The sequence below is a fragment of the Salarias fasciatus genome, chromosome 5 (genome assembly GCF_902148845.1).
Source record: "Salarias fasciatus chromosome 5, fSalaFa1.1, whole genome shotgun sequence".
NCBI classification, from domain to species: Eukaryota; Metazoa; Chordata; class Actinopteri; order Blenniiformes; family Blenniidae; genus Salarias; species Salarias fasciatus.
The window spans coordinates 22,647,102-22,670,888 of NC_043749.1; the positions used below are offsets into that span (position 1 = coordinate 22,647,102).

A 23,787-nucleotide genomic window follows, 5' to 3' on the forward strand; every position below is an offset into this window, starting at 1 on the left:
CTTTTCAACAGAGCAGAAATTCACCTATAATGAATGCAAAGTATGAACAGAAGCTAAAACGGCTCCTATTAAAGTCTTCACACCAGTGAGGGAGCAGAAAATACCCAATCAAAACATAAGGTACCTCAAATATTAACAACACACACAGGCTTCACCAGTCCTTCATAAAAGGAAAATATATATTTGATACTGATCCCCAGAGCCTTAAAACACTTATGGCAGGCAGACACGACGTTTCACTGTTCCACAGGAAATAGTGTGAACACAAATATTTTTTTAAGCTCTGTTCATAGAGATAAAAGTCTTTGACCAACATGGCTTCTCCTGTCATCTTTTGGAAACATGTTCAAGTCTCACTGCACTCGGACTGAGTGAAGGAACAGTGTCTTTACAAGGGACAAGGTGAGGTGGAACATTTCCTAAGAAACAAAAACTTGTAATAAGGTCACCTTTTTCAGAAAAGGGAAAATTTAAATAAGATCCTAAAATGGATCAAAAAAAGAAAATTACATTTTAATCTAACAGATCAATGTTGATAATCACATCGATTTAAACTATTTAGTTGTATAGACTCCAAAGAGGGACAAAATCTTTAAAATTAAAGATATAATTATATCTCCTTTAAGAAACATAATATTTCAAATGTTGAATCAAATATGGATGCACATAAATAATATGTTCAGGTTCAGTTGACTTTGACCAACATGGTCTTTTAGTTTGTCTTTTTCCAAACAAGATGTTTTCTTTTACAGCAGGAAAAATGCAGTTGATGTGATTTCCACAGGAAAACTAAAACGTTCTGTTCAGACGACAGAACGAGTCCATAAAATGTGACTTGATTCAGTCCAGAGATCTTTGACCAATATGGTCTGGTGAGTTTGTCTGCAGCACCTTCAGTGTGTAGGTGTCTACCAGGGCCTCCAGAGGGCGCTGCAGGCTGGACTCTTGTCTTCAGTGCTGCTGGTCTGGACTGTGGAGCTCAGAGGAGAGAAGTCAGCCTCTCCAGGTTGAGATCAGAGGACGACTGCAGCTTGTTGAAGTGGTTGATCAGTTTCCTGTGCTGCTGGTTCTGCTGCTGCAGCTGTGTCAGGAAGCAAACTGTCATCTCCAGGATGTCTGCTTTCTCCAGCTTGGAGTCTGGCTGCTGTTTGAGGAAGTCTGGACCCAGGAGAGACTTGAGCTGCTCGATGCTGCTGTTGATTCTCTCTCTGCGCAGCTTCTCCACCAGAGGTTTTCTGATCTGCAGAAACAAGGACAGAGTAAGTTATTAACTTGTGAGCAGTAAAACACCAAGAAAGAAGCACATGTGTGATAGTTGATTGAAAGTTGCAGAATCTTCAGTTTACCTTGTGGTTGAGAGAGAGAAGGTCCTGAGAGTTGGTGATCGCTGCAGTGATTGTAGGAGCCATGTTTGGATCTCTGTGCTGTTGAGGTCTCTGAAGAGAGAATCTGAAGTGTGCTGGCTGCATCCCTCCTATTTATACTCCTGCATCTCCATATGAATGTGTGGGTCTCTCTCTGGTGGATGTTTCCCACAGTCTGGACCAATCAGAGAGCTTGAATATCATGAAAAGAGTCTGGCCTGCCACACGTTCAGTGGTCGTGTGACTCACGTACAGCATTGGATCTGAGGGGAGCAGGTGGAGGCTGAGCGAGATGGAGTCAATAACTCCAACCCTCAATGCCTATTGGAGACTATTGTGATCAAGTAGTTATAGTTTCTGAAGACTTAAATTGTCATCCACAAGTCTTTATCTGTACTTTTATTACTTATGTACCAAAAAATCATTTGGATTTTTTTTTTTTTTTTTTAGAAATCACTACAGCATAGCATTTTTTTTAATCCATTCGACTAAACTGGCCCGTCTCGGGGTCACAGGTGTGTCAGCCGATGTCTGGTTTTTAGTTTGTGTGACTATAAACTTACTCCCAGTTTCCCAGAATGCCCTGGTCAGAGTGACACAAGAGTTTGGAGTTTTTCTGGTCATGTGCTGAAACAAAGAGCGTTTCGCTCACTTTGGTCAAATTTGGACATGCTGTTAAAAGCACATCATGTGTGAATCGTCCCGTATTAGATGTTTTTGTTCTGCTCTATGCTTCTTTGTGTGTAGTGAAATGAATGGGCAAACATGTTTTATTTAAAAATATTATTATTTTAAAATGTTTTGTTTTTTACAACAATTTTGTTTTATTTATTTTTGTATTGCTCTGTTAAAATTTACATTTGCAGGCGTACAATGAAGAATTAATAAACAAAACATTTACTCATTTTTCAAAATCAACAGGTACAAACTGGCTTCAGCACAAGAAGAAGAAATGCTGTTTATTCTCAGTGGAGGTTTTTTAAATTTTGTCAAGCATGTTTTAGAATGTGTGGAAAAATGTTTTACATGTAAAAAACTTTTATTTTTCTGAGAACGTTTTAAACATCAGGCTTTTGTTTTATTCCCGCCATATTCCCGTCCTGGTCCGCAGGTCAGAGGTCAGCATCTGCTGGCCTGCAGCAGCTCTGTGAGAGAGAGAGTTTCCTCCGGTTTCCCACACTCCGCTCTTTCTCTGCAGGAACAATAGAAGTGTGCCTTGTCATGCGGCTCATCAGGAGGGGATGGTTTTCAGGAAAGGGTTGGAATTCCAGCAGCTTGAGCCGAAGCGACGTCTTCAATAGTGAGCTCGACATTTGCTGACTTCTCTGAAATGTTCTGTCTAAACGTAAAAAAAAATACACTGCTTAAATTTCCTTTTATAACAGAAAAAAAAATCTAACCAGATATTTTTAATCATCACCACTGCGATGGAGCAAGTTTTTACACATGAAACACTTTTTCTTTACCACTAAAGAGCATCAACATTTATGAGAAATCCTGTTATAAAAAAAAAAATCAACCTTTATGTGTAAAGACATCAGTACTGAGAAAGAGAGAGAGTTCAACTGTGACTTTTAAATGTAAAAGAATCTTAAACTGAAGGATGTCTTACCCTACTTCACTGTTTCCGCTGTAAATACTATGAAAGACAGATATTCAAACATTAAACCAAATGTTCACACATTTCACTTTTCATTCTCATCATGAAACTTTTCCTGAAGTTTACTCGGTTCTTCAGAACATTTTCCTAATGAATTCATCCACGTTGTGAAATAAATTCAGGCTAACATTTTTTCAAACACAACACTAAAGAATAACAAATGTTCCTTTTTTTAATCATTATTCTTCACAGTTGAACTCAGTTTTCTTGTGCAGATGTGGCAGCGGTGATCTCTGACTCGTAGCTCCTCTCAGCCTCCCACTCTCAGTCTGTGAACGCCGCATTCAGGCCGTGACACAAAACACTGTGTGTGGAGCTTTTGTGGTGTGTTTTCTGGTTGTGTGCGCTCACTGAGACGCAGCCTGGCGTCACCAACCATCTGGAGGGAAAAGAGCGGCCTGGGAGGCTCAAACATGTGGAAATAGCTGCTGTCAAACTGGGTCCTTGGTTTATTACTGTAAATGTTTTTGAGTAGAGTCAAAAGAAATAATTTCTGTGAGTGGTTTATAAATGAGAGTGACTGTTTTTTAATCAGCCCAACAAACAACATAAAGCGCTAACCAACAAATGAAAAAAGAAGTTTTGCTATTCAGAAATGAGCTCCTGTTACAGTGAACAATTTTTTTTTTACTTCTACTTGATAAAGAAAGTTGTTTAATGCCGATGTAGCATGAATCAGTCAATGACGTCCATGTTTTTCATGCATAAAAAAATCAAACTTTTTATGTTTCTGTTATTGTTGTGAACATTAGTTTTGATCCCGCCATCTCCAGGTCAGAGGTCAGCATCTGCCGCCCTGCAGCATCTCTGTGAGAGAGAGAGTTTCCTCCGGTTTCCCACACTCTGCTCTTTCTCTGCAGGAACAATAGAAGTGTGCCTCGTCATGCGGCTCATCAGGAGGGGATGGTTTTCAGGAAAGGGTTGGAATTCCAGCAGCTCAGCCGAGGAGACGTCTTCAATAGTGAGTTTGAATAATATTAGTGACGTCAACAGAGTGAAATAAATGATCGAAGTGCATTAGCTTGATTTAATAGTCCAGATATTGATGAGTGTTTGCAAATAGATTTAGTTTGGCTCAGCTATCCTGTCCTGGTGTGTTTTATGTCTGACGTCTGTCATGTGGATATTTAGTGAGCAGAAAGGTGCTGTACGTTTCCTACGATCAGCCTTTGAATGCTCCTACAGAAACACGCTGATGTCTATGAGTTTTTGTGTGTCTTCTGGTTGTGAGCGCTCGTGGCGTCATCGACCATCTGGAGGGAGAAGAGTGGATCTGGCTCGTCAGCTTGAGTCATTTTCAGCAAACTTCTAATTTTACACCAGCCGTCATCGCTGCCACTCAAGTTGGTTTCTGGTTTTTACTGAGTTTCATTTAAAGTAGGTTAAAACTGACACAGGTTGGGTGCTGCTGGTGTTGGATAGTGCAGAGATTAGCTCAGGTGGAATTTTATAAATGTTTATGAATAAGCAGAGATACACTAGAAAGGGGACATTCAAAAGACATTAAAAGAATAAATAAATAGAAATAAGCGGTTTTTGTATAAATATGGGAAATAATATTAAACTTGACATACAGTGTAATGTGACTTATTTGCTCCAGTAAAAATGTTTTTATTAGCAGAGGAAATCCATTGTTACACCAGTTCAGAATGTAGTATAAGCTTAGTTTGAGTGATCTTTGACCAATAAGATTCTGTCAGACGAGCTGCCTTTGATTTCAGAGCTGGTTGTGATTTCAGTCCGTTCCCGGTGCAGCCACTAGAGAGCGCTGTGTCACATCACTCCTCCTGTTTAGTGATTCTGGGTTTCCTTGTGCAGCTCAGAAAAGGGAGGTCATCCTCCCTTTTTTGATAAAGTGGGTCAGTGGTCTCCTTTGGGTCTGTGTCTTCACAAAGGGCGCCTCCTTCTGGACACATCTGGAATAGCTGTGATTGGCTGTAAACAAATCATCATAACCAGAAAGAAGAGAGCGTGGTGCTTCAAAATAGACAGATTGGTGAGTTTGCTTTTGGGACAAGGGTCAAATGAAGCATAGGAGCTTCAGGGTCAGAAACCTTTCACTGAATACACATTTTGTTTGATTTATTGATTTATTTTGGACACGCATTAAAAATTAAAAGACAAATAATCAAAATGACACTAATCTCAACTATACATGACCGAAAAGGAAGTAAAAAACGTGTTTGCTCCAACAGTTCTCGTGTCTCTGCATCCTTACAGCTTACATTCACTCCTATAACCAGAAATTAAATGAAGCAAAGCTGTATTGAGTTATGTCGTCATACTCAATTTACAATTTAACATCTGATTACCAGACAAGTGATTTTCTGCCATGGCACATTTACAGCTGAACTTTTAATTATTTATGAATTATGTAATATTCATGGATCTATACTTTGTATTTCTTTTTTAAATGAATTTTGTTTGGTATTTGTTTAATTTCCTGACCACAGATTGTAACACCTATAATGTTTTTTTTTTTGTTTTTTTTTTTTTAAGTAATGTTCACTGTGTGAACCTTAAAATGTAGCTTTTTCCTTAAAACCTAACCTCCGTGTCTGGCACAAAACTTGTTCTGAATGTTACCTGGCAATAGCTTTTTGCACATTATTTGCATGGTTTTGAATTCTGCAAGGTCGGCAAATTTCAAGGTTCTAGATTGCAGAAAAGGTGGACTGGGGCGTTTCAGATTTACCGCAGCTTTATTTGAAACTGTCCAGTGTGATCTCACTCTCTACTGCTAAGTCACATATGTTACTGCACATTGCAAAACCTACTTAAAAAAATACAACAACAAACATACAGTATTTATTTTAGGCAGAGAATTTTTTTCTCCGAACTGTTTGGATTTGGCAGTGTTATCTAATGCTATACTTTGACTTCCATATAATATTCAGGAAACAGATGTGCAGGTTTTTGGAGGATGGTTTTGTCTCGTTGCTTCTTCACTTCCAGCTCTCTGGATCCTTCAGCGTCTTGATCTTTTGCCCCGGCGTTTCCTCGTCAGTCACTTTTCCTTGTTTTGTCAGTAAGGATCAATATGCTTCACATTAACTGCAGTGCAGCCTGCTGATATCAGCACCGAAACCTCTCATTTAAATACCATCTTGGACACTTTGACATTTCAGTTTGTTGGCGAACGATAACCTGCAGTACCGGGAAGCAGCGTTGCAGATCAGTGGGCTTAAAACAGCGAGTATATTCACTTATTTAAAACCTCATTTCTGTATTTTTCTATGGGTTAGTGGGTTCAGCACCATTTTTCTGAACCTTTGCAACAGGTGATTAAATAAGGTTCTTTAGTTATTCATGCAACGTGTTAATAAATAAGTGACCCTACATAAATGCATGCATGGTAATGTATGAAGAATCCATCAGCCTCTAATGGAAGGAGGGGACTGTCGGGGAAAAGCCTCGCTGGAAACTGAACCGGCGCTGCTGTGCTGCTCTGGTTTGACCGTCCGCAGTGTGACCGAGTGTAAATAACAGCACAAAACCACAATGTCATAGCTAATTAAAATCTCTTTATTACAATCACATGTACATCATCATATTCCAAAAAAGCTTGCTGTGGTGAAAAGTACCCTTGCACAGACAGATGGAGGTGGTGTTGCAGGCTGGATGGAGGGATTGTCAGATGGAGTCAAACAAGTGTTGAGTTCCCCAGCAGCAAGTATCTCCGCTCCAGTGTGCTTTTAATTTCACATCACATGAGGACGGCAGCGCTATTTTCAGCTCTCTGTGTCCTTGTGTAACGTAAGCAAAGAGGGTGAAAGGGGGGGGGGGCGGGTGGGAAGGAAAAATTTCTCCCTTCGTCATCCATTATTCACACTGTTTGAGTCACAGGAGAGAGCGAGAGAGAGAGAGAGAGAGAGAGAGAGAGAGAAACTTGGATGTAAACAGGGTGGAGGTTTGATTCCACGTCTTCTCTCTGAGTCTGAGTGCTTTTGAACAAACATTTTGACATTTCTGTGAATGTCCTTCCTTCTCTGTCTCATTTACAGTCAGCTGGAAAAGTGGATACTGTCTTCTTTTTTAAATCATTATTGTTGTTTTTGTTCCCTGCGGTACAATCAGTGCAGGATGTCGTTGCTTCTTTCAGTGATGTAAAATTTTGAGATATTTTTTTCAAAATGCAAAAAAATTAAAGAAAAAAAACTTTCTTCTAAGAAAACTGTTGTTTAATTGCCAGAATTCACAGTTTTTTTGTTTTGTTTTTTTTTTTTAAACAAAAATAAACTTATGCCAATTACTACTTTGGGGTCACAGCAAGAAAATATCTGATGAAATGTTGTGAAGCACAAAGGAGTTGTAGCCTACAGTATCACATATAAATGAACCTGAAAAATATTCAACTCAGCGTAGTTTGAGTCATTTGACAAGAAGGAAAAAAACAATCTAAAAATATGCGTTTTAGTCCTTTATGTTCAATGAATAAACATCGGTTTTGTTTGCAATCCTACAACTTTCTGTCTTTATGGGAATAAATAGAAATTGATATTAGACATGAAGATGTGGTCTGATCATTCGTTTAGTTTATTTATAGATCAGCTTTTTGCTGACGTTGTTTGTTCGTAGTCAGCGCAGATTTAGAAGTAACTGTTATCCATCTGAACCACCTGTTTGTTGACGAGACAGAGAAAAAAAAGTACATTTGTCTGAAACGGCATCGTGTTCTTTTTACGCATTACAGTGTCAGTGATCCTATTCATGACTCATGGATGCCACATTTAACATTCAGAACAAACTGAACCACGATCCATGAATGTTGACAATATTGTGAGTTTTAAACATACTAATACTACAATGTTCATCTGTGTGCTGTTATGTACAGCCTCCAAAACACAGCTAGAAATCTAAAGAATCACACGATAAACCACTGGAGGTGTCTGATGGTCTGATCATGTCCCGTCAATAACTCCATCCCGAACCGCACCGTTTGACAAAATCAATATGTACATGTCATAATGACACAAAACAACAGTAAAATTCAATTTTGCCATTTAAAGACAATAACACATTTTTGTGTTCACGCCTTGGAAATGGTAAATCAAGAGTTTCACCAGCTTTCAGATAAATTAGGTAGCTTTGAAAGATTTCATAGATAATAAAAACTGTTCACATTGGTTTTTGAAACCGCCACAAGAAAAATATTGAAATATGTCCAACACAATCACAATAAACTAATTATTTCCTCCATAAATTACTATGATAGCTTATAAAGAAAACATCAACACGTACTGTCGTTCTATCTACAGTCGTTCCACTGGCCTCAGTCCCTGGTACAGAAAGGTACGGAAAACGTTTCATATAAAAATGATGTGCAAAAAGTTGTTTTCTTAGGTTACCCCCTCATGGAAAACAATGTACGTAAATAATGTCAGTATCTACAAAGCCTTTGCTGTTGCCGTTCTGGAGTCCAAGATCACTGCGCACTTGTGGTGACATGTCACGTTTGTGCATCGTTTTGATTCAAAAGAAGTTACTGCATTGGATGAAAACCTGACGGGTAGCGCGCACAACTCTGCCATCATCATATTAAAACTAGCTTGAGGTATTATTGCACATTTTCCTGAACTGCGGACCTGGAATCGGCAGATTTCAGATTCCCTTCACACTGTAGTAGAAGTTTGTGGAATGTCAACAATGCTGACTTTGAAGTGTTTTCCTTTCTGGCCGTGCAGACGCCGCGGCGGTGGCGGGGACGGCCTGTACCTCGTGTGAAGGACACACAGACTGTATGAAATTGTCTCATTGCAATCGATGCGTCACTGTGGATTCCAGCAAACACGCACGAACTGCTTTCTTTACAGACAGACCTGCAAACGTCCCGTCAGCAGTAAAAACACAGGCAGGAACAGGGAATCTCTGAGCTGCATTTCCACATCTTAAGGATGTTGGGCCCAACTCCAAAATCCAAACATGGATGAGGAGTGGGCGGGGCTGATTTACGAGGCTACCAAAAACATGCATGTGAGGCTAATTGGTGGAATTGCCCATAGGCGTGACTGTGGTCTGTCTCTGTGTTTTCCCTGTGGAGGACTGTTGACCGGTCCAGTGCGGAAACTGCTGTCACCTGTGGTTCGCTGTTATCGGCTCCAGCACACCCTGAACAGGATAACGCGGTAAGGAAGATGGATGAGAATGTTTTCATTTTAGTCGTGCATGAATATGACAAACTGTATATTGTGAATGTACTGGCCAATCTGCTCCAAACTCTGCAGTATAACTTATTTTAATGGCTGTTTTCGAATTCTGCACAAGCCTCCATGACACATTATTCCCTGTTCCTGAACAACATGATTTTACTTGCAATGCACAAGTCAGTCCGATCATATTCTTTTTTTGTTAACAGAGTTGTTAGAAAAGCTCCCATCAACTGGTTTTAAAATTGTAAACAGTTTCTATATATATCTATATTAAAAAAAAAAAATCTTGGGGATTTGGTATCAAATCTCAGATGTCATTGTCTGCAATGCTACAGTTGATGTGTTCTTGTGGCACCGTAAAATCAGTTTCTCGTGGATCCTCCATAGTGCACAGTTCAGGTACATCGCGCAGAAGAGTATTGCTCTCCGAAATGTCATGGTCAATTTGAGGATTTGAGTCCAAATCCAGATTTTTATAACCCTCTCTAATATTGTCTGAAACAAATGGAGCTTTAGGATTCAGTGTGAAACACGTGATGCCAACACACACGCTCGTCTCTTCGGTCGTTTGTCATTACAAGCTTCATGCACTGACACACACGTTTTGTCCAGAGTGCTGTACAGTGATCAAACACCCACAGGTAAAGCTATCAGTTGAGGTGATGTACAGCAATGACAGTGAGGTTCGCTCTCTTGCACACATTCATTATGAGAACAATGCAACATTCTGATAAATCCTGTTGATCATCTTCCCCAGAGACAAGACAGTGCAGGTACAAATTTGACCCCCGTGCTTCACGTACAGAGACAGTGAAGATGTTGAGTGTTATATGCTGTTTATTGGAGGCTCAGAAACAGCGCTTCTCAGTCCTAATTCTGATTTTCATTCGTATAGTGTGTTGTCTTACGTCTCCAACACGCCTGGTTGAAGTGATGGCTCTTTTATTGTCTTGGTCCGCTGCACAGGACACAGGCTGGCAGAAAGTACAGTCCATCCTTTCTGTACACTGTGCGGATGTGCAGAGCACAGTCTGGCCTCGAGCTAGCCTAATGATAAATTCATGATATGCATAAACCATGCGAGCACTAGTGTAAAGGAAGTAGTGGGATCTATCCAAGAGGTTGCAGAGTGCCTTCAAGCAGACACGCCTTGTCATTTTCCAAGTTGTTGGAGAGTCTATTAATTGTGAAGTGCTTATTAAGAAGAAAACCCTGCATAATTGAGTGGTAGTTTGGGCCCTGTCTGGATCTGAATTTGAATGGTATATTTCTGCCAAAGTTTCACTTTCATCCTTTTAATTAAAGAAAAGAAAAATTGATAATTCAAAAGTAAGACCATAATACTTAAAAATAATGTAAATTTCAATTTGGGATTTGTTTTTAAGAAGTTTTATAGGTCAAATCAAGTAGTGAACTGTTCAAATGAATCAGATTTAATTTATATTTTTAGTTAAATTAAACTCAACTCTAACTGGACTCAGGAATGTCCCTGACCTCCGTCTGTAGTGGACACGTCGGTAAATCTGCTGTTCCTCTGGAAAAGAAGCATGATGATTTTCTAGAATGTTGTATTGTTAGCTTCATACCACACACACACTTACTCAGAGTTCGTTAGATAGGTGCCCATGCAGTTAGACGGTGGTGACCGTCAGCAGGGAGCTGGGACACAGCAGGTCCTCGGTGTTGTTCAGCCTGGTCCCATGAGTCAGCAGCTCCTCTACGGTTGTCCAGTCATCCAACAGCTTTCTGTTCCTCAAACGACTTAGCTTCCTCTGACTCAACTCCAGAACCGTGTTGCATCGTCCCTCTGCAAAAGCTCCCACTCCTCTGCTGTCCAGTCCACCTCCGTCTCCAACAGACGCTCCCCCTCCTGCGATAGCCGCCACCCTGTTGGTGGCGTCCCTTCCAGGCCCTCCTCTGGCCTGCAGCTGCTGCTGCCTCTGCTCTCGGGCCAAAAGGAAATGTTCCCTCCGCTCCGTTCGGCTCCAGTACCGACCCAAGAGCATGTCGGTGTTGGTCTCCTCGTCTGTGCTCATGCCGCTGCGTTCATCTGCCAGTTGAGAGGCGCGGTCCCGAAGCAGCTGGCTCCTGGAGATCCGTGAGGGTGGGTTGGGTTTAGAGCTCGGTGCGGCTTTAGGCTGCAGACCAGAACTGGGATTAGGGTTTGAACTTGGAACCATTTGTCCCATGTTTGCATCCCATCCAGCGTTCCCAGTATGGCCTTCCAGGGTGCTGTAAAGACCTCTCCCCCCGCTGCCTCCGTGAGCCTGGCGGCTGGCAGGCTTCGGCCAGGTGTCGTTGACGTCTCCGGCCTGAGGAGGGTGGACCACACTCTGGTGGTGCTGCTGCTCCCTGGTCCGGCTTCTCTCCAACTCAAGCTGTCTCTCTCGTTCCATCTCCTCCTGAATCTTTGTTTCTCTCTCCCTCTCCATCTCTTTCTCTTTTTGCATTTGTCTTTGTTGTTCCAGCTCTCTCTCTATCTCCATCTCCCTCTCTCTCTCCGTCATCACCGGCTCGGGCATCAGGCCTCGTTCTTGCGAGTGCCACCAGTCGTGGTGCGCGATCTGCCCGTTGGAGCCGTTGTCATAGCATCGTTCGTGGGTGTTGGCTCCCATCATGTGCCCCAGAGCGGCGGGGTGTTGCTGGGGTGAGAGGGTCATGCCTGCAGGGTGAGAGGCCATAACACCTGCTAGCAGCTGGCCCTCCTCCGGCAGGCCTGGAAGGACGTTGTGCGGTACAACACCTCCGCAGTGGTGCATGGTCGCGGCACAGTAGGAGGGGGAGGCTGGGTGACTGGCACGGCGGCGGTACTCCTGTGGCGGGGGCCGGTGGTGCAGCGTTCGGCTTCTCCTCAGCATGCCCACCGAGCTGGAGCCCTGGTGGTGCTGCTGCTGGATGGGCACCAGCGGTCTCCGGTGGCTGGAGGGGGTGCTGCAGGTGGAAAGGACCGGGCCAGTCATGCGTGAGACGGCAGCGTGGCTGTGTGAGGGGTTAAAGAGCGCCCCGCTACTGGAGCTGTGACGATTCAGGCAGGGCCGGTCGGCTTTATGGAACTGCACAGACGATACCCTGAAGGCAAAAACACACAAACAATAAAGATCTGTGTGAGAACATTGATTATCAAAACTGATTATTTCATAAAACTGATATCGCTGGTGCAAACATAGAAAGGCTTTTTCAGCTCAGTTTGGTTTAGTAAACATATTTCTACCTGTAAGCATCCAAATTAAACTACTAATTTTGATTCTTAAACTTTATTTTAGGCTGCTGATGTCATTATATCTCTATCTGTCACCAAGTTGGTCTCAGTTTGGTTGCTTTATTTATAACTGTGTGAAACTAAACATACCTGTCATTAGTTAGTAACAAAACTCGTCCTTTTTATGCCTCGGACAAGCTTTTGTTTTGATTCTTTTACAGCAAAGCTGAATTTTATCGTCACCTGAAGAGTCCACGAGGTGGGATGTCCATCAGGTGTCCAGCGTCGTCTTCCATCCGAGCTGCAGCCGCTGGCACTGCGGCTGCATGGTCAGCGCCTCGGGAATGGCCTCCAGCAGCTCACGGTGGCTCTTGGGGCAGCTGTCGCGCCGCTCGCGCCTCTCGCATTGTTCGCCTTGATGCTGCAGCCGGGCGTTGTACAGACGCATTCTCTTCTCCAGAAGCCTCTGGAAGTGCCTGAACTCCCCCGTGCTCACGCTGTAGAAGCCCGAGTCGCTGAGCTCCGACGAAATGAAGGATTCGGAGGAGGGAGATCCGCCACCGCCGAACCCCCCGCATCCCGGCGGGGCCAGGGGCCCGTGGGAATGGCAGTCCTCCAGGCCCCCCTCCTCAGTCTCCAGCCCTGAGAGGTCGCCCTGGTGTAGGGAGCCGTCGGTCCAGCCCAGGCCGCTGTCCAGCTCGTGGTGCAGGGGCAGGAATCCCAGCGGCTTCTCCAGCATGAAGTCCTCGTCATCAGTCTACAACAAAAGGCATTTTCACAGACAAGGTCATTCGCACAAAAACACAACAAAGCCTATAAAGCTGCCTGTTTCAGATTTCTGTGTGTCTGTGACCTCAAAACAAAGAGACTGACAGAATCTCTGTAGCGATGAAAGGCTGTCAGAAACTGATGGTTAAGTGGTGACATTTTTCAGTGATTATTAATCAATTTAGTCTTTCTCCATTTGATCAGTTTAACTTTTATCTGTTATTTTCATGATTTTGGATTGATCGGATAAACCAGAAGTCATTTATTTCAGAAGCTAGATTTTTTTTTAAAGCACAAGATTGCCAATAGATTGTGCTTTTCCACTGTCTTCACTCATCGTGTGAAAATATTCCCACAGCCTGGTTGTTGGCAGATACAGCCAAGCTCACTAATAGGAGAGGAAGGCTGAATGGACTGCATATTATGCATTTTAACAGGATCAGGAGGACATTACTGTCCTGCTCAGGTCCACTGCAGGTATCCAGAAGTGGGGATCAAGCTGCCGAACCTTCCAACTTTAATGTTAGCTTTTGTAGAAAATGCAAACTTACAGTGAAGCTCAGAAAACTGTAAAAACAACCCGTGGTTACTAAAAATATCACAAATGACTCAAAAAAGCAGCAATAGTTCTGTTCTCCGGGACTTGTTTTCATGTGGCGATTTCATTTGGCACAGTGGAGAGTTTTTCCAGCAGTGTGATGGTGTACGCAGGACTGAGTCAATCTATTGTTTTAGTTTTCATGGAAATGAAGGGAAGTGTCAGCCGGTACAAAAGTGTGGCTCACTGAGGAGGGATTTTTTTGACAACAATGGAACTTCAGAGCTCAAAGTAATTGAAATATCAGTCTTTGGATACACACTCAGTAGCATCTGCTCACTGTTGACTTGTTTGTTCAAATTAGGTTTGCTGACGACAGCCAAGTGTAGGAGCACTAGCTACCAGTTTTTAATGCTAAAATGAACGTTTAAAAAAAAAAGACCAGTTTAAATACCTGACTGTGGCAAGCGTTTGTTTCTTCTAGGTTTGCATTGCAGCATCCCATCAGGCAGTTCTGCCCTTTGGTCGACGGCCAGTCAGTTCAAGATCCTGAGAGATTCAGAAAGAGACATAATAAAATGAGAAATGCACAAGCAAGCTCATAGATTCACATTAAAATATTTAACTTAAGAATAAAAAAACATGCAATTATTGTGTGGCTGTTGCAAATTCTGCAAAGCTGCACAAGAAGCTGAAAAACTGAAACCGATTGTAAATATACTGAGACCCGAGCAACAAAATGATTTCAGCGAAGCGATAAAGCCAAGTAAAAGCGTGAGAAGTACTCGGTGTGTGTGCGTCTTCATCTGTGTGACCTGGTGGCCGATGTCCACAGTGTCCCGCGGGGAGTTGGACAGGTAGCTGTACCGTCCTCCATCACAGTGATCTTGTGGCAGAGACAGATGGTTGTAGTAATGTCTAAGAAGCACAAGAACAGTTATTAAGACATGTCAAAGTGTTCCTCTTTTGGAATTCTGTATCACATGAGCACATTGCTGTTGGAAGGCAAAGATTTGCATAAATTCAACACTTGTGTTAAAGCATGTTTTATTATGTAGTATCTTGATTTGATTCGCCTCACCATGCAACTCCTTTCTCTTCCTGAGTGAACAGTGTTCAGCATCAGCTTTTAAAAAGCTTTTAAAAAAGCTACTCAGTATTTTACTCACATTATAGCGCTGATCTTCAGTTATTTTGGTTTCTGTCTTCCCGAAAAAAGAAATAATTGCATGCCCTGGCTTCTAACAAGACATCTAATAATAAAATCACAAGCACTTGTCTTTTTCTACTGCAGCTTCCAATGCCGCTTTTTCTGAAGGATATACTGATTATATAGGCGATGTGTGTAATTAGCCATATTAAACTCCTCACTGTACATGTTCGTGACTGAGAAGCACATAATTATAACCACTGCCATTAAATGATTAGACTGGTTTAACTTCCCAATTCATAAAGAGTGCACTTATCGTACAGAACTATTTTCATTCAAGAACAGCAATACTGGTGAAATACGTGAATATCTTCTACTGACCAGCTGTGGCCTGATGTGTCAGATCAATTGTTGAGCTTGTTCCCAATACTTAAAATATATAATTTCTAAATGTGTACCTGTCTTGGTAGGAGGGGCTTGATGCATTAAGCCCCGCCCCCATAAGTGGGAGGGGTAAGTTGAGATGCTGTAGGTTGAGGGGAAGAGGCTCCCAGGATCCCATGTCCGCCTCGCTGCCTCGCCCCCTCTGGCCCTTGATCTGCATGGTGATTGGACGCTGACTGGCCGCCAGAATCCGCAGAGCATCTCGTTGGCTCAGGTGTGCTAGACTCCGCCCACTCATCTGCAACAAGCAAAGGGTCCAGAGTCAAGCGGGTGGAGAAACACAGAGGTGAGTCTTGTATTTTCCTCTTCGGATATTTTGTCATTTGTCGTTCTCCTCGATATCTGTAAAATACTTCTGCCGTCGGATGCTTTTCAATCTGTTTTGTAGCCTAATCTGCATTTTTTTACCTGTGTGCTGATATCGATTCTGTGTCTGCGTCTCTCTGCAATCACACTCCCAAAACTCTAAAGGGCAGGGGCGTTTCTGTGTCAACTGTGTTGAGTCACTTCCTGTAATTCCCAACAACTGTGGCTGAAACTGAGTGGATCATATCGCCAGTGAAGCAAATAAATGTTGAATCAACTGTGTCAGGAGGAGGCGAAGAAGAGTAAATGGACTGTACCTATGTTGGGCCTTTGGAACCGTACATATTCCGAAACATTTTACATTTTTTATTACTTTCAGACACGCACTCATACAGCGGTGGATAAAAAAAGCATCAGAAGGAATTTAATGTTTTAGGAAACGCATAAATAAAAAAGAAAGACCTTAATGTCCTGCTCAAGGCCACTCTGGACATGCTAAGAGGTGGGGTTCGAAACACTGACAGTTTGACTCCAGCACTTTAAAACAAAATGTGCAAACTAGTTGGGTTGCTGTCGCAGCCACACATCACTGTATTTCTGAGGATATGCTCATCATGTTCAGGTGCTAAATACAAGGTAGAACACATGAACATACACAGGATGTAGATCTGATACAGTTGCATAAATCATGTTTGAAGAGGAAGCGCTTTTTGAAAATAGGTGTCATTTTTCTGTTAAAGCGACACATTCATCCATCTTCAAAACACACTTTATGCAGCTATGGAGGGTGGAGCCAGTTTCAGCTGACAGCTGGATGAACGACAGGCCGTAACGAGCCAATAGTGCCACGCACGAATAATATACACTACAGGTAATTTATAGCCACCATTCAGCCTAACATGACATGTTCTTGGACTGTGGGGAGAAATTGAAATACCTGGAGAAGACATGTACGTCCATTTTGAAATTCCTCACAGAAAGGCCGTAAACATGAACCACTGCACTCCTCACCACCAACCAGACCAATTATTAAAGTTCCACACTCTCACACTCTGGCAACACTGTTAATGTCCTGATTGTCATCACTATTAAATTCAAAACACATATTAATTAGTTCGACCTTGCAATTTGCACGTTGGTGACTCAAACAAGTTTTTTGTTTGTTTGTTTTTTGCAGGCCTGGCTCTATAGAGTTGGTTCTTGCATAGTGGAGGCAATCTGATTGTTGTGTTTCACTTCAGCTGGGAATGTCACAAACAGGCATGATTAATCTTTCTCGGGTTTCTCTGGTGTAAATTACACATCTAATGTGGCTCACTCCTGTTAAAAAAAAGAAGCTCAGACTGCGTCACTGGAGTCATGTTGCCTTGATATCAGAGTCTACAAATGTGTAACTCAAATTCTATGTTACAAGCTGAGTGGGAGGTGTGAAATATTAAAGAGGCCACTGCGAGCATAATGACACATTTCTTTTAAGACGCATCAAAGTAAATGCAGCATCCAACCATTTGACCAATATTACAAATTATAAAGTTCAGTATTTTTTTTTAATATACACCTAAAACTGTTTGAAGCTATGGCAGAAACCACAGGATGACTGTTTGAATCCACATGCAGGAAGAAGTAACAACATCCATCAATGTCACAATCGAATCTCCGTTCACACGCTGCCATTTTAATATGTCATTCAGAGTTGGGTTTTTTTATATAGAGCGTGACGACACTACAGACTGAAAACTGACTCAATTAGTTAGTGTTACACAACTGGGTCACAAGACAACCCCCCCCCCCCCACACACACACACACACACACACACAGACAGATGCAGGATTATTTCTGGCGAAACACGCTGACGGTCCCATTCTGATGAGCGAAATCACATATGGACATCGTGTCCACGGCAGTACGAAATGGTTAACACCTACGAGCAACACAAACCTCATTTCGCTTCATGCACACACGCACGCACGCACACACACGCAGCTCAGCAGCCATCGAATTAGACGCATGAACAGTATTGTTAACTCCAGTACATCACAGCCATGAGTCACCCACCGCTACATTCAACCAGACACACACACACACACACACACACACACACACACACACACACACATACAGTTTTAGCCAAGGAGCACAAAATGGCACCTGTGTGTGGAGACAGAAGACGGCAGCAGAGCATGCACAGAGCCTTCAGGGGACAAAGTTAGAGAGCAAACACCAAACATCCTGCTGCAACATGAAGATCTACATGTTTATGGCGAATATTCAAGCAGACTGAAATGTGGACAATTCATAGACATCCACACAATTTAGGTTTATCTCTCTTTCTCTCACATACACACACACAGACACATACACGATTGCAGACTCCTGCAGAAATCATGATGCCATTTTGCATCTGCATATATTGTACTCGTGCACACGCACGACAATCTGTCCCGGAGCAGAGCTCATTTCCATGTCGTTGGTGATAAAAGAGAGAGAACATCTTAGATATCAGAGATGTGGGTCTTCGGGGGCTCACCGTTTGGTCACCCATCCATGGTCCAGACAGCCAGCAGCCCATCGTCACGGCAACAGTGGAAAGCTGCCTTGGTTTCCTATGAAAATCAACGATGCTGCTGCTTTCCTCAGCAGATCGTCTCCTTCTCCTTCTCTTCCTCCTCCTCCTCCTCCGCCTCCCACTCTCCTTCTATCTCCCCTTCGTGCTTCCTTGCCTATCCCTCCCTCCCCAACATCTGGTCTTTCTTGCCTGTTCCTTTACGCCCTTTTTACTCCCTTAAAAAAAAAAAAAAAAAAAAAAACACTATTTCTTTAGGATTTCCATCCCTGACCCTTTAGATTTTAGCATCCTGCACACACAGAGACACAGCCATGCATGCAGCGCTGCAAGCATAAAAATATGCGCAGGCTGGCACAGTGCGTTCAGAGATGGAGAGGGAAACACACAGTCGCTCAGCAGAAATGCTTTCTGATTGGTGGCTTCTCAGGGGTCAGCAGCCAATCGGCAGCGGCGTTCTCCCTGTGGACGTCTTCCTCTGTGACTGAAACTCCTCAGCAAAGCCTCATGCAGGAGGCAGCCTCTACTGCAGCAGGATACACAGAGGCAGAGGAAACACGCAACCCAACCATCCATCTTCTTGCTGTTCCTCCAGGATCCCCCTACAGATGCATAGTGGGAAATGTAGTACACACTCTGCGTCTCCTCCCCAAAAAATGCTTCAGAAATTCATCATTTCAGTTTTTATTTATTATAAATGAACAGTAGAATCTGTGAACTCACAAATGCTCGAAGTCAATAGTTTGTCAAAATTAAGGCTTATATGATAAACTTTAGAGGACAGATTGTCACGAATGTCTAAGAAAATAAAAAATGAATAGATGTATTGTAACTATCTGCAGCATTGTTTATGCAGTGGATGCACAATGAGCCACCTTTGTCAGAAAGAGAGAAACAAAAACAAGATAATAATTTCCCTTCAGCAGATTGTGAAATGTGTTATTTTGACGATTACTCACCTTCCTAGTATTGCATCACCGCCGTCCTGGAAATAAAAAGTCTCTATATTTGCATATCCTATATATCCGAGGGGATCTGATGTAAAGTGATCACACTTCCTGCCCACTATCCCTCCTGGCACTTCGCCTGGATACTGTATTTGATAAAGGTGTGAATCTGACATCATGGCTGTCCTGGGAGAAAAATAAAAACATTCTTGAGTGAGCACATTCATGAATTTCTCATTCTAATTGTTGAGTTTCTGAAGTAATGTTTTTCATTTAAAAGAAAAAAACTTCACTTGCAAAACCTAACATTACGTTTCAGTTCAACAAGCAATCATCGATTTTGCCGTCTATTTTTGAAGCCAAAGATTCTGACCATGCCCGGCCGGTTATTAACTGATCAAACTAAAAATGAAAAAAGAAAAAGTCTCATATTGTCAGCCAGATGACAATGCTGCATCAACAGAAATAATACAGGTTGAAGGAGGGAGACATGACAACAATGTGATTTTGATGGAAGAAAGAGAAAAGAGGGCACCTCCCCAAACAGGTGTGGGTGCTGCCATCTCACAGCCCATACCAAAGAATTATTACAAATTTGATTTGTTGGGATCTGATTTTAAAATGACTGGGTCTGAGAACTGATAGAACGGATCCAAACAGTCTGACAGAAACATGGTCCTGGTCATGTCTGTGGGAATACAGTGACAGAAATGCTGTCACGATATTGGGCTTTATTTATTTGGCTGCTCTGTGTTGTGGAAAGACAAAGGAGAAGAAACAGTGGTGGCCTTGAGATTAGAGAAGACAACGTGTGTTCTGGGGGTCACTGTTGAAATCTCACTGCCAGCAGGATACCGCTGTGGGTTCTCCGACCCCAAACTGCTCTACGGGTGCTGCACCTTACAGATGGTTAAAACCAAAGACGGAGACGCCCTTCTGTTCCACATCACTATTGAACAAATTATCTGTAGAGACTAACTAGACAAGCTGTGAAATATATTTGAATCCAAAAGTACATTTCAAGAACTGATTTTGGCAAAGTTTAGGATGTTGTGATGACAGGAGGGTTGCTTGTTCGTGGTGTTGCACTGAGTGATGGGTGTGGTTCAACTGTGGTAGAAAATCACAACTGTTGACTTCTGGTACATTGGTGCACTGAGATTGCTGTTAAATTAGGACGAGGTGTTCTTTGACATACAAAATTAAGGTCATTACAAAGATGGAATGGGATTAAATCTTGTTACATATTTGAATCTTCTTTTTCTCTATATTTCTTTTTCCCCCTAACTCTTTCTTCTTAGATTCATAGATGGATTGTTTTGTTTTTATTTGTTCGTCATAAAGCATTAGCCAGTAGTTGATCAATGATGTGGTAAAGTGGTTGGGTCTTCTTGTTACTTGAAACAGGTGGGAAGTCATATTTATTCTAGCTGTGCTACAAATCAGATGTGTTTCCATCAGAGTTATTTTTCCCATCCAAAGATTTCCTTTGAGCTTTTTTTAGAATAATTATACAGACATTGAAATTTCAATTACTAATTTTTAACAATAATACAAAATTGCATCGGTCCATTTGTTGAACGTTGTCATCCCAGAAAGTTTCCTTTGATTCAGTTTGAAGATGTTGAGGGTGAGATTCATGTTTCACTGAATTATTAGTCTAAGATTTGCCTACACGGCACCGTTTTGCTTCATTTTATTGACATTTTCAAAAGTCCGAAATGTGACAAGTGCAAAAAAAGATTGAAATAAATTACCTAAATACGAAATACTTTCATTAAAACCCTTTCATTAAGGAACAAACCAGTGACCAACTTGTCGTATCAGCAATAATTCATTGCAGAAGATGTAATTCAGACTGTTTGACTTTGATGTAGTTTTTTATCGCCATCAATTCAGATTAGCTATCTAAATGACTAAAATTAAAGTTAATGTTCTGAAGGCTTGACTGAATCATTTGGTTGGTGTTTGGCCTGCGATGCTTTTGTTTGACACTGTTGGTCTGTCAGAATAGTTGCCATCTAATGACATGTGACAAATCGTTAATGCTGCTGAAGTTGAACCACTTTATCCCCTCAAATACTTTATTTTCAACTTCATTTTGAAAGTGAATTCTTGTCCAGCTGAACCTTGACTTACAGATTGTGGGCGAACACAGATAAAAAAAAAACTACTCCGGTAATGATTCAGCTCAAGGCAAAGCAAATTTATTTATAGATCACCATTCAGAGACAAGGAAATTTGCAGTTCTTTGTCAAGAAATAAAATGAATACATTAAAGCTTTACAGAGGAATAAATGAAATACCTTAAAACAAACAGTTAAGAATCTTAATCTTCAGTGATTCAGGGGATGAAATATGTTAAAACATCTCACATTCTCTATCGAATACTCTCATCCTCTTCATTGGATCAACTTTGCACTTTTCCCATATTGATAGCTGGCATCCCAAATCATCTACTGTACAAACATTATGACCTCTTGTCAGAGAACCCCACCTGACAACTCCACAGCTAACATAGAAATATTAGATTTCTAAGGAAGCGTTTCACTACATCACTTCAAAAATTAATCTGTGATTAATTTCAAGAAGCTGTTTTCAACTGAAGCCCAAAAGAGTAAAGGAAGTGTCTCCCTGATCACCTCATCAATTAATGCTTCAGCAGCAAGGTTTTAAACTCCACCAATCACAGATGCAGCCTATAATTGGAAAGAAAACACTCACGACCTCACTCTCTGTGAACCTCTTTCCTTTGACTGGAGTACCATATAGCACATAAAGCCTTTTCAGTTAAACCCCTAACCCTTATCTTTTGAATTAACAAAAGAATGACATTACAAAACAAGTTTAAAAAAAAAGAATGGTATTTGCATGACTGAAAAGAACAGCTGTCCACAAATGAAGTCTGACAGGCATAGCAACACAGACGATGAGTGCTGGGACCGAACAGGTTGTCAAGTACACGTGACACCAATCTCAGAGGGACGAGTTTATGATTCCAATTTGCAGACTGAACTCAATGACTCCAAGTGGAGAAGGTTTAATCTGTCAATAAATATTACATCACGCAGGAACATGGTCTCCACCGCAGTGTGAACACAGCTCACTCTTGGATTAGCTCTGCAGCCTGGCTGCCACCACAGCGCCTCCTGAGAGGAAGCCGCAGGACACCGAAGCCACAAATGTCTCAAATCTGCACAGAAAGACGGCCATCTGTGACAGCTACGCCTCTGCTCCACTGCAACATGCACATGCATGTGAGCTTCATTTCATCTCATTTACTTTCACTGACCCTGCTCTGACTGTTTGGTTGCCATAACAACCAGCCTGCCAAATATATGTGTGTGTGTGTGTGTGTGTGTGTGTGTGTGTGTGTGTGTGTGTGTGTCCGTGTTTCTGCTGCTTTGTTAGTTCACTTAATTATATTTTTCTATTTAGACTTGAAGAGCTGAATCTGCAGAGAAGACCTGCGACAGTGCAGAGTACGAGTGTTACTGGTGATACTATGGTGGTGCAGATGTCAGTGATGAGCTTGTGTGCGAGTGCGTGTGTGTGTGTGCAGCATGTGTGTTTCGTTCTGCTGCGGTTGCTGATGGTGATGATGACGGGTGCATCTGGATTCCTGTCGCTGAGCTCTGCCATTTCTGTACTGAGGTACGGAGGCGGAGAGAGAGCATGTGTCAGAGTTTTACACACACACACACACACACACACACACACACACACACACACACACACACACACACACACACTGTAGAGCCTCAGCTGCGACACACAGACCTGTCTGTGTCTATAAATGGAAAGCACACTTGCTGTTGCTGAGAAGCCACAAGAAGCCTCTATATGAGGAGACTGTACATGCAGGATTTCATGTGTGCAGCCAGAAGAAACGGCAGTGAATGCCACATCGCATGCAACCACTGTTGGTGTTACAGGGGCATCATTTGACTTGTTCATTGTATCAATATTTTTTTAATCATGTAAAGGTATGGTGGTGTTGTGGTTAAAGCTCTAAAGAGTTTATCATTTGTTGTGTTTGTTGATAATTTTTGACCCACAGAGATGCGTTTGAGGTTAATTGGTGACTCTATTTTGCCTGCAGGTGTGTATCTTATTTGCCCTGCGGTAGACTGGAGGGTGTGTAGGGTGCAGCTGGATCAACTGGGATTGGTTCCGATCCAAAAGGTCCAGAATGAAGTGTAAGATGGACTGATGGACATTAAGGATAATTTCTGGGTCACTAACGGCTCACATCTTTTCCTTTAAATAGCCTCTCAGATTGTCCAGCCAAATAAGGGGGTAATTTCAATGTGACAAGAGTATAGGCATTTTTAATCTTTGGAAAGCATTGTTTTGATTGTTACTTTTACTATTAGATGTTTAGTTATTATTAATTTATTATTTTTTGAGGAATAAATTTTATAAAAATGCCCAGTGTTGAAAAAACTTTTTTTTTTTCACATTTATACATGCATATCAGTCTTTAAATAAATATGTGATCACAATATCTTAATTTCTAGCTGTAAGCTATAAAATTATAGGTTCTGGTTCACCTGTGCAGGAGAGTCTTTGACGCCTCCACATCACAGATGGTCTGTCATTGCTGCACTGAGGAGCTGTTGTTATTTATAGGATGCTATAAATTATACCTACCTTGGCTACTTTGTGATTTGTTTCATTTCCACTTTTTGCTTTATT

At 41.9% G+C, this 23,787-nt stretch overlaps 2 protein-coding genes and 1 pseudogene across 3 annotated transcripts in view; all 3 read right to left on the minus strand.

Annotated features, from left to right (window-relative positions):
• Positions 1–12,664, minus strand: part of LOC115388016 (uncharacterized) — a 25,246-nt gene extending 12,582 nt beyond the window's left edge. For both annotated transcript variants that reach the window (XM_030090942.1, XM_030090941.1), the window contains exons 1-2: positions 12,616–12,664; positions 10,760–12,242 (exon numbers count right to left, since the gene is read on the minus strand). In XM_030090942.1, coding sequence (XP_029946802.1) covers positions 10,805–12,242; positions 12,616–12,644 — 1,467 coding nt within the window. In that variant the 5' untranslated portion in view covers positions 12,645–12,664 and the 3' untranslated portion in view covers positions 10,760–10,804. The remainder of the gene's footprint in view (positions 1–10,759; positions 12,243–12,615) is intronic.
• Positions 909–1,433, minus strand: LOC115388066 (transcription factor HES-5-like; annotated as a pseudogene).
• Positions 12,644–18,148, minus strand: LOC115388155 (uncharacterized). The gene is made up of 5 exons (XM_030091101.1): positions 18,107–18,148; positions 15,287–15,510; positions 14,494–14,596; positions 14,133–14,192; positions 12,644–13,129 (listed from the first exon to the last, which is right to left on the minus strand). The coding sequence occupies exons 1-5, from the start codon at positions 18,146–18,148 to the stop codon at positions 12,644–12,646; spliced, it is 915 nt and encodes a 304-aa protein (XP_029946961.1).
• Between the last annotated feature and the right edge of the window lie 5,639 nt (positions 18,149–23,787).